The sequence below is a fragment of the Diabrotica virgifera genome, chromosome 3 (assembly GCF_917563875.1).
Source record: "Diabrotica virgifera virgifera chromosome 3, PGI_DIABVI_V3a".
Classification (NCBI taxonomy): Eukaryota; Metazoa; Arthropoda; class Insecta; order Coleoptera; family Chrysomelidae; genus Diabrotica; species Diabrotica virgifera.
In genome coordinates, this window is record NC_065445.1 from 173,570,181 (window position 1) to 173,582,418 (window position 12,238).

General features: G+C 34.8%; 1 protein-coding gene across 1 annotated transcript in view; it reads right to left on the bottom strand.

Moving 5' to 3' along the window:
• Window positions 1–1,772: 1,772 nt before the first annotated feature.
• Window positions 1,773–12,238, bottom strand: part of LOC114334842 (WD repeat-containing protein 48 homolog) — a 160,711-nt gene continuing 150,245 nt past the window's right edge. The window contains exon 13 of the mRNA XM_028284954.2: window positions 1,773–2,116. Coding sequence (XP_028140755.1) covers window positions 2,021–2,116 — 96 coding nt within the window. The 3' untranslated portion in view covers window positions 1,773–2,020. The remainder of the gene's footprint in view (window positions 2,117–12,238) is intronic.

Below are 12,238 nucleotides of genomic sequence, written 5' to 3' on the forward strand. Positions count from 1 at the left end.
CATACCACCTCACTACATCAGGGATAAGGGTCATCGTCCAGGCGGCCTTACCTATCTCTTTTGACCACTGATCCTGCCCAACTTTTCAGGTTTCTTCTTTCTTCTGGTCCTGAACCTATAGCTCCGTTACCCCTTCGATGCATTCATATGGTACTTATCAGAGGCTTTTTTCAGTGCGACAAAAATGACAGAAAAAAAGGTACGTCCGTGATACATACACATTTATAACATTTATTCCAGTTGTTGATAGATGGCACTATAATCGGAAAATAAATGATTTACGTATTTACAAATAATTTACCTATTAGCCCGGCACCTGCCACGTGGGGTGCTACCAGCACCCCATAACACATTGTCGTCAAATATTTGGTATTTCAAGTTTGTTAACCGTGCTGTGCGTCATAGTAGCTTTCTATAATTATATAGTATAGATATGTTTGCGTTTGAAGTGGTTATTTAGTGTCATTCTGAACTTGTAGCTCTAAAGTCGAATTGGGGTGCCATCATCTGGCAGTTTAAGCTAAATTTTTTTTTGTGTTTTTGATAAACAGGTAAGATTCTTATTGTAATAACTGATTTCAATTATTAATATAGTCTCTAGACTCAATAAATATTAATATTTTTAAATATTTTACTTTACTTCATTTATTATGGGTTGGTACTTGCTAATTTGCTTATAACACCTTTTCAAATTTATTTTTTAACTTTTATAATATATTAGTAGCTAATAAGTTAATTAAACATGTTTTTTTTATATTCTTGTGTAACTCAACACAATATTTTGTTTATAAACAAGTAGATCATAAAAAATTGTTAAGGGGTGCTGTGAGCACCCCACGTCGCAGTTGACGTCTTGCAAAGCCACGTGGCCGGTGCCGGGTTAGGTACATATCTGTATACATACCTATATATACGACTATAATTTAAAGTTCTCAGTCTTTCATTGTATCATTAATGACATAATATATGATTTTAAGAATGTAGAGAATCATAGCATGACATTTTAGTTAAACTGACAGTTGTCGTAATCGTAATTTGGTATAAAAACAAATCAATTGTGTTTCATTTCATTTATAAAAAGGTATGTTCTTTGATTTGTATAGTCTTATCACAGAATTCCTAACTGCCTTATAAATTGTACAGATTATAGTCGTATAGATAATACATAAATAATTTTTGTTCGATTATAGCGTCATCTATCAACAACTAGAATAAATGTTATAAATGACTTTAATCACGAACGTACGTTTTTTTCTGTCACTTCCAAATTAATGCGTTAGAAAGAAAGATGCCTCTGAGAAGGAGTATACCCTCTCCTCTGTCAGAATGTGCACCGGTACAGCTCCGGCCACTACCTGCAGGGCAACGGTTGATAGGGCTCTGTACGCGCTGCACACTCTGATAAGGGGTTTTCTTTGCGCTCTGAGAATAATGTGTCTGTATTTGGCTTTATTTACGACCTCGTTCCACACTGGGACCCCGTATAATATTATTGAGATAATCGATTGAAACATTACTGCCCGTTTGTGTGATCCGGTGCCTCCTATATTCGGCATTAATTTTTGTAGGGTTGAGGTCCTTTCCTCCGCTTTCCGACATGCTTCCTGTATATGTGGGCCGAACGACGTTCTGTCGTCGAAGATTATTCCCAAATATTTAACTGTCTTCTGGGGTTTTAGTTCGGAGCCCCTGAACCGAAAATTAATATCTTTCCGATTCCACTGTCCCCTCAGTGTATAAAGACCTAGATGTTTAAAAATTAAAAGGACTCATCTTTGGAAAAAATCTATTAATCATCTGATACAATTTTATATAATTTCTCATGATTTCCTAGCTTCTACAATAATCAGGTTAAAATTGGCTATACAAAGTGTATAAATACAAAAATACCCTCAGATTATAAAAACGAATATCCACAAGAATTGTGGAGATAGAAATTACCGAATCTCATAAAACTTTTAAATAACTAAAAAGAATAAATTATCAACCAATATTTTACATCGTAGAAACGATTTACACACTATTTAGTTATAATTTTATAATACAGGGTTAAGTCCGAGGAAGATTTCCATATGAAATGTTTCACTGTTCTAAGGTCCATTAAAGGGTCTAAAACCTAAAACAGAATATGTAATATATATCTTTAGATCTGTAGATAAATTTATAAAAATATTTAACAGTAAAGATAATAGATAATAAGAATAAGTTTTCACTCTAATGGCATATAAAACAACATAATGCTATTCTACACCCCCACCAGAATGAAAACAATGGAAACCTTCTCTGGTTACACCTCCGAGGCTTCTACAATTTGCAAGCCATACGGATGCTGAGACTAAGGAAGATGAGGGAATTCCACAATTTACAATTCACGTTCCATCTGCTCAGCGCGGTAAAGTTCCAACGAGAATGGTTCCCTTCATACTCCAATCAGAGTAAATGTAAATCAAAAATGAATAACCATTTTCAATTTCGTTGCAAAACGAAAATACAACCGAACCATATTCCAGTCCAATCAGAGAGCTCAGCAAGCACCCCTACCGGTTTCGAAACTTATTAGTCTCTCATCAGGAGGCACATATGCTGCTCTCTCTGATCCAACCAAAACAAACCCCAGCGTGCAGTCCCGGATTGCAACGAACGAAATGGCATAGATGCCCTAGCGGCAACTGCTAGCAAAAAGAATAAGTTTTCACTCTAATGGCATATAAAACAACATAATGCTATTCTACTGCTATTCTATAATAGATAATATTTATTCACTGACAAAACATAATTCGTGCCTTATTGGGTTTATTTCTCATAAGCCTCCACTCGCCTCTCCACTGGTCCACAATAAGTGCTGCTTTCATTCATTTTCTTGCAGTTTCTCCGAAAAGAGAAGAAGTAAAAAAGTTCATTAATTTGTAGTTTTCAAGCTGTTAAACCACATTATTTACGACATCACTCATTATCAGACCTGAATATCGCCAAAATGTGGAAAATTTCCAATGATGGTAAAGAAGAATTTGAGAAGGTTACTCAATGATTTTTCAGGAAAATATTTTTCTCAGGTTTCAACATCGAACAAATCTAAAGAAAAGGGTATGCAACAGTTGTATTCTACCAGATATTACCTATGGAATGGAGATGACACTTCCAGAGGTATCAGCCAATAGATTGAGAACGACACAGAGGGCGATCGAACGAGCTATGTTAGGAGTATCTATGAGGGAACATATATACGAAATGAGGACGTGCAAAGCAGGACGAAGGTGGAAGATGTAATTGGAAGAATTGCGCAAATGAAATGGAACTGGGTAGGTCACGTAGCACGACAAAACATTGAAAGGTGGACGAGAAACATTGTACATTGGAGACCACGAGAGCACAGTCGTAATAGAGGAAGATCACAAAAACGATGACTAGATGACATCAAAGCAAAAATGGGGAGAAACTGGCACCAAACAGCACAAAACCGAGAAGAATGGAGAACTCATGGGGAGGCCTTTGTCCAGGAGTGGATGCAAACAGGCTGAAGAAGAAGAAGAGAAGCATGGATGAGTGTAGCACTTCCCTAAAATTCTAAACCTTATTCAAGTGGAAAAAGGGAGGAAGAAAAAAATGTGTCTACAAATGAAAATGGAGGTACAGAAGAAACAAGCTCAAGCCTTCTTCCAACACCTGCCAGAAAAACCACAAGGATGTTTTATTTGAATTTTGATTGTCAGGAGAACCTTGTCCTACTTAAAGTGACAGATGAAAGTGCTTATTATTCCCGACAGCTTTACTGTTATAACCTGTCAGTAGTCAAAGGATTGTCAAATGAACCCCTGAATCTCAGGAATGTTAAACAAATCATCCAACGAGGTTGCTTCCCTTCCATTCTATTCAAGAGTTGCATTTAGCTGATCTGTCAGGATATGACTTCATTCGTTTGGTATCTGATGGATGTGCTGGACAAAATAAGAATAGGGTAGGTGGGGGCAAAGGTACGCATTTTCTAAATTTTCATCTCTAGTGAATCTCCTAATGCTTGAATTGGCACAGAGTATAGATGAAAGTGAAATTGATACATTTTGTAATCATATTAGGCAAATGGAAATTCTTCAATATCATTTTTGTAGTGTTTATAACTTTTTGAAAAAAAAAATGTAAATGTGTACCTTTGCCTTACCCATTGGGGCAAAAGTACGCACGTGCGTACTTTTGCGGATTTGAGACATTTTGCAATTAAGACAAAATAATTAGCTGATAGAATATCAAGCTCAACTTGATATTCACTTTGAAGATTGACTTGAAACATGCATTTGCCAAGTCTACCTCACTGGGGGCAAAGGTACGCACTGCGAACGTTTACCCCATTTGTGTGAGTACTTTTGCCCCATCCGGCAACCAATAATATATCTAACCTCAATATGAAACTATGCACATGTGAACTTCAAACTGTCATGTAGAAGAAGTCTTCTAACAATAAACTTTCAATATGCCTAACCAATAATAACCAATAATAATCTGAGTTTGAAAGATTAAGATAAGAATTAGAATCAATCAATTTTTAAGAAAAATTAGATCAAAAGGTACAAAAATAATTTTTACCTCATTTTTGTTGTTGTATTCGCCCTGATTGCGCCAAAGTTTCTCATCCAATGCTACTGAGTAGTACAAACATATGCTACAAGATGTTGTCGCCAACATATAAGAAGTTACTGAAAAATGTAAGTGCGTACCTTTGCCCCGTGCGTACTTTTGCCCCCACCTACCCTATACATATTTTAACTATGTGCTGCAAGATCCTGGACAGCTGTGCCCCAGCAGACGTACATACAGAGTGTTTGGAATAATAGAGAAAACATTTAAAAAATCAACACAAGTGTGATGAAAGAAGAATATCATGACACTTTCAAGAAATCGGGATACTCAAGTTAATTGGAAAGGATTGGGGAACTAGTATGGTATAGTTAGACCCAAACCCAGACATCCAAAGTGAAAGTTATCCTCCAACACCAAATTGTTCTATATGGTCCACATAATGTTCAGAAAAAAGTCACACCATTTTGAGCGTCGGGTTTGGGGAAGAGAGGGGGGAGAAATCGGAAAATTCGTAGTTTTTTACGTTATTCGTCAATATTTCTAAAACTATGCGCTTTAGCATGAACAATGCTCTATACAAAATTGTTCTACATTAAATTTGAAATAAAAAAGGTCTATGCATAACCCTTCTAAAATGAACGGTTTCAAAGTTACGGAGGTAGTATAGTATAATTATTCCAAAAAAAAGGCCTAACCCAGACATCCAAAGTAAAAGTTTTCCTTCAACACCAAATTGTTCTATATGCTCCACATACTGTTCAGTAAAAAGTTACACCATTTTGAGCGTCCGGTTTGGGGGGGAGATGGGGGAGAAGTCGGTAAATTAGTAGTTTTTTTTAGGTTTTTCGTCAATATTTCTAAAACTGCGCTTTAGCGTAAAGAATGTTCTACAGAAAAATATTCTACATAAAATTTAAAACAAAAAAGGTTGTATACATAATTGTTATAAAATCAACGGTTCCAGAGTTACGGAGGGTGAAAAGTGGAGGTTTTCGATACTTTTTATATTTACCGATTTCTCCCCCCTCTCCCCCCCAAACCCGACGTTCAAAATGGTGTGACTTTTTTCTGAACATTATGTGGACCATATAGAACAATTTGGTGTTGGAGGATAACTTTCACTTTGGATGTCTGGGTTTTTGGTATAGTTATACCATACATTGCCCAAAAATATAAAAAGTATCGAAAACCTCGACGTTCCGCCCTCCGTAACTCTGGAACCGTTGATGTTATAACAATTATGTATACAAGATTTTTTGTTATAAATTTCACGTAGAACATTTTTGTATATAACATTGTTTACGCTAAAGCATAGTTTTAGAAATATTGACGAAAAACTTTAAAAAACTACTAATTTACCGACATCTCCCCCATCTCCCCCCCCCCAAACCGGACGCTCAAAATGGTGTAACTTTTTACTGGACAATATGTGGACCATACAGAACAATTTGGTGTTGGAGGAAAACTTTTACTTTGGATGTTTGGGTTGGGCCATTTTTTGGACCAGTTATACTATACTACCTCCGTAACTTTGGAACCATTCATTTTAGAAAGATTATGCATAGGACATTTTTTATGTCAAATTTAATGTAGAACAATTTTGTATAGAGGGTTGTTCATGCTAAACCGCATAGTTTTAGAAATATTGACGAAAAACTTAAAAAACTACGAATTTTCCGATTTCTCCCCCCCCCCCCAAACCCGACGCTCAAAATGGTGTGACTTTTTTCTGGACATTGTGTGGACCATATAGAACAATTTGGTGTTGAAGGATAACTTTCACTTTGGATGTCTGGGTTATGCCATCTTTTGTATTAACTATACTATACTAAACCGTTTGACTGGAAACAAGATGCAAAAAGAGCGGCTCAACTTCATTTCAAAATTCCCACCTGCCGACGAATAGTTCTTTGGAAAACTAAATTGGGGAACATAATTGTGAAAGAGATAGGGTCTGGTGCAAAGACAAAAACTTGTAAGACCAACTGCAATATTATACAGATCAACACAAAAGAAATTCCTAATTGTGTGATTTTAACAGAAGAAAAAGTTAAAGACGCAAAAAAATTGGTGTTCTTGTGTTAATTTCGGTTTGAATGTTGCTAGACTTAAAATATTTTATAACGTATGTCCTAAAAGTTTTGACACAAATGTCATTGGCTTTAATTTTAACGAAAACAAAATAATATTAAGTTGCATTTGGAAATAAAAGCTTGTTTATATTGTCTACTGTCAGTTAAGATTTATTTATTTTGAAGTTTTCACTTTAGGATGTAGTATAAATTAGAAATAAGAAAACATATATACAACTTGGGTGGGCGGGTACTCAAATCTGAAACCTGTAGAATATTTCAGAATGAAAACAATTCACGCAGAATATTTTATATAACAATAAAGGAGTGCGATCAAGGAATACCATGAAAGAATCTACCAAAATGTGAAAAATCACGCGCATTTACTGCACAGAAGTCAGAGAAATTGGTGAGAATTGCAAAACACTAGCTTGGAATGAAAACTAGAAGATTGGCTCGTCAATACAGATCTTCTAAGAGTACGATATCGTTGAAATTGAGGAGAAAGGGCCTTAAATATATAAAGAGACGTAAGTGCCCCAAATACCCTCAAGCGCAACTCCTTCAGACCTACTATTACTCAAGAGATACCCAAAACTGGTTTCTACAACACCAAATACCCTTTGTTCCCAAAAAAGATAATTCTCCAAACTTGCCGCAGGCTCGCCCAATAGGGGATTTTTGGGCTTTACTGTCTATAGTATGATACAGTTGATCCAAAAAAGGCCTAACCACGTCATCCCAAATTAAAGTTTTCCTCCAACACCAAATTGTTCTATATGGTCCACATATTGTTCAGTTAAAAGTTACACCATTTTGGACGTCGGGTTTGGGGGGAGAGGGCGGGTGAGGAGGGGAAAAGTCGGTAAATTAGTAGTTTTTTACTTTTTTCGTCAATATTTCTAAACTTAAGCGGTTTAGCGTGAACAATATTCTATACAAAAATGTTCTACATTAAATTTAAAAGGAAAAAGGTCCTATCCATAATTGTTCTTAAATCAACGGTTCCGGAGTTACGGAGGGTGTAACGTGGAGGTTTTCCATATTTTTATATTGTTTGGGCAAATTATAATATTCTTACTGAAGAAACTAGTTTTTTTAATAGGATTGTGTTTTCAAAATATAATTTGCTATTTCATTGGTCGGTGGTATGTTACTGATAAGCCCATGAAGGAACGTCATCTTTACCAAGAGGCTTCTACAAGCCTAGGCCATATAAATCTCTGGTGCCGAAAAAAAACCCAATAAGTTTTTGTGGACAATGTCGCATGAATATCTTTCAAACAGTAAAATTTTTGTTTCAAATTTAATGTAGAACATTTTTGTATAGAATATTGTTCACGCTAAACCGCTTACGATTAGAAATATTTACGAAAAACGTAAAAAAACTACTAACTTGCCGACTTTTCCCCTCCACCTCCCTCCAAACCCGATGCTCAAAATGGTTTATATTAGGTTTGTTCTAGCATCAGTTTCAAACGGTTTGAAACCATCAGCGAATAGTGGACCAGCGCGAGTAGAGGATAGCACTGGTGACTGTATTATGTTTTCTCACTGACCAACTGTTTGCTGACGTTTCTGACTAGTTTGATTGTTTGCTAGAAGAAACCTATTTTTACTGAACAATATGTGGACCATATAGAACAATTTGGTGTTGAAGGAAAACTTTTATTTTGGATGCCGGGGTTAGGCCTTTTTTGAACCAATTATACGAGTACTATACTACCTCTGTACTCTGATATGCAGATGATACAGTAATACTAGCCGATAGATTACAAGACCTGCAAATATGAGTAAAATAGTAAGGTGTAGTAGGGAGTACGGACTCTCTCTCAATATCAAAAAGACGAAGTTTATGAAAATTAGTAAAAACAACCATAATACTAACGAAATCTTGATAGTAGAGGGCCAGCAGATCGAAAGAGTAAAAAAGTACACTTACCTAGGAACACTTATAACCGAAAATAATGACTACTCTGCAGAAATCAAAGTCAGAATCGAGAAAGCACGTTCTAATTTTATGAAAATGAAAAAGGTCCTATGTAGCAAAGATTTAACATCAGCTCTTTAAGTACGCCTAACAAAATTTTACGTATATAGTGTACTATACTATGGACTGGAATCATGGACGTTAAATGTAGAGACAATGAGACGACTTAACGGCTTTGAAATGTGGACCTATAGAAGAATTATGAGGGTTTCCTGGGTAGATAGAGTTACGAACAATGAAGTACTGAGAAGAATAGGTAAAGAGAAGGAAGTTGAACTTACAATTAAAGAAAGAAAACTACAGTATCTCGGACATGTGATGCGGGGCGAGAAGTATGGCATCCTGCGACTCATAATGCAGGGCAAGATAGATGGCAGAAGAAGCATCGGCAGAAGACGAATTTCACGCATCGGCAGAAGACTCAAAAATTAAAATAGCTATGATGATTGCCAACCTCCGTAGCGGAGGTGGCACCTGAAGAAGAAAAAGACCTCTGTAACTTTGGAACCGTTCGTCTTAGAAGGATTATGCATATGACCTTTTTTATTTAAAATTTATTGTAGAACATTGTTTTATAGAACATTGTTCACGCTAAACCGCGTAGTTTTAGAAATATTGACGAAAACCGTAATAAAACTTCTAATTTTTACCGACTTCTTCTATTTCTATTATTAACCCGGGAGCAGTTATGCCGTTAGACAAAATCTAACATTTTATCCTTTACCGTGATAACTTAATGAAAAATTTTGCAACATAACTTTCCACTCGTAAGTGCCTCGAGGAAGATTGTAATAATGCGTGGGATTTTTTATTTTATTTTTTTTTGTGGATTTTATGGCTTTGGTGAGAACCAATTAGCTTTAAAATAATTGTCAGAAATAAATATTTTTAACATGTAAATAAAAATATTATAAAATAGAAATTTGTTTTAAATTCGTTTTGTTAGATTTTTTCTCATCGCGCTTTTCTCACTGCTTACGTGACAACAAAAGTGAGCGCTACTGCTCCCGGGCTAATATCATTACTACACTATTTGAAAATATTATGGCGGATATTTTAAAACTAATTTTTTCTGGTATTCTTAACAATTTGGACTGAGTTTCCGGGTACCTATTTTTCAAGCGTATTTCAGTTGGGCACATTATTCTTTAATATATTTTCTTAATTATCCCATGGCTTCAAATTATTTTAATGGTCTCCTATTTGCAGATAACTTAATGATCTATTCAAGAAATTGTTTAATGGCCGAGGCTTTGTACGTTAAAGATCAGTTGAATTGCACTGGGTGATTGATGTAACGTGTTAAACGTGTCAACGAATTAAATATTGGAAAGTGCCATGTAGTACGACTTTATCTCCTAAAAAATTCATTCTTTTTGATTTGCAACTTACTGAGGAAAAAATCAGAGTTAATGATCTGGGAGTTACACTATACATCACTACCTATTGTCTTCCATATTAATTAAATAATTTATCAAGTACTACAATTATTAGATTTTGTCCAGGGAATCACAAATAATTAAATAATTTCCATAAACTTTTTATTCTATTGAATTGCTGTATTGTCCATTGTGCATGTTTAATCAATTCTGGAATACTCTTCATGTGTGTGGACAACTTATTATGCTATACCTACACATCTTATAATGTACACGATATTAAAAAGGAATAGGATAGAAGTCTTTTATCATTAGGTTTAAAGCCAATCAGCCTTCTGAATATTCTACTGTTGAGACCTTCCTTAAAACTTAACGTCAACATAGGATTTGATGCGTAATTATAAAATTTTCAAGACTAGAGTTTGATTAACCTTGTCTAGGTACATTCAGCATTATAATACGTTTTCCCGCTACTAAAATCAAATCTGAAACTTAGTTCCATTTACTTTTTCATAGAACAAACTATGATTTTCACCCTTCCGTTTATATAATTATTACATTTGTCATTATTTGAATTTGGCACTGCTAAAATCTCTTGCATTTTTTTATATAAATAATAACATTGTCAGTCAAACAAGTTTATCAGTTCTAGCCAAATTTTCGCTTCAAATGCCTCATTTTTTAATAACTAATTGTATTTAAAGAAAAAACAATTAAGGTCAGGTGGGGAAAGTGTGTATTCGGGGTAAGTGTGTAAAGTCAAAATATATTTTAATGATTATATACTAATGTCGCCATCTATGATTCGTTAAAGAGGAATACAAATGCTTACAGACGCTTACAGTGTCAACTGAAACCAAGATTTGCTTTGCTTTTATTTAATTAGAAAAGTGTCATTCTGTCTGAACCTAACGTTAAATGCGCATTTCATGCGAGACGTGCCATTTAAAATCAAGTACCATCGACATTCTGTGCTGGATTTTATAACTTCTTTTTTTTCCTTTTAAAACTTTTTTTGCACTTTTAAAGTACACACTTACCCAGATTCCATTTCTATTCATTTATGGCTAAAAATAAATCGTAGACACACTTCCCCCATTTGAGGGGGAAGTGTGTACTACTGATATAGTTTAAAAAAATTAAAATATGGTGACGTCATTGCCGTGGAAAATTATAAAATGAAGTAGTTGTAGGCAATACATATTAAAATATATTAAGAGCCAAGAGTAGCGCGTCATCAATATATCTTCAGGAGATAGTAGCACACCTTTTTTCGAAAGTGCTGCGAAACTTTGGCAACAGTGCGTCGGGATTATTTGACATAACTTGAATATTGTGACTATATACTCATAGCAAAGCTCATAGGCGCGCTAAATGGAAGTAATTGAAATTGGAAACAATTTTATTATAAGTAAATAAATATTTATAAATATAAACCAAAATAGGTGAAAATTTTATTAAAAGCGTGTATTTTGGTTTTTTTATTTAAAATTAAGTTTTAATTTTAAACTATTGATGATATTGCTAGATTAAAAAATCCTCCTAAAACTTTATATATTCGCATTAAAATTCGAAATATTTTTCGTAAAATATACTTACCTATAAGTAAAACTCACAATTAACAATGTTCTATTTTTCCAAATAGTCCAACACAACTTAGTTCTATTACACAAAAATATAATAGATTAATTATAAATAAACACCTATGAATCAACACCAGCGAATTCTTAAAATAATACACTACTGCACTGAACAGATATCCATACAGATAACAGAACAGATAAGAGAATCATGCTTTTACATCAAATTACATTTATAAATCTGACGGAGGTTTGTCAAAATGACAGTGGCTATTTCTGTATGTTGCCTAAGGGACCGTTCAAGTATTACGTAACACAGGTTGGGGGGGGGGGGTTACAAAATCTTCAAAAATTACGTTACGTAATAGTTAAACGCTCCCTAATAGTCCAAGAGGCAGCGCTGAAAAATCTCTCTGAATTTACTAAAGCTAGTTTTTTCACAGTTGATTACCGTGATTGTGTAGAGAAACATACTGTGGTCGGTCAAGCGAAACGTAGAACAGGGGTTATACTGATAGGTTATCCAAGTTGCTTTCCTGCGAAGGTAATGCAATCCATTTACTAAGTCTGAAAATCAGTACACACATTCTAAATTGAATATAAATAAAAGTTATTATAGTCGGTCAGCTGTATGACGGGACAGAG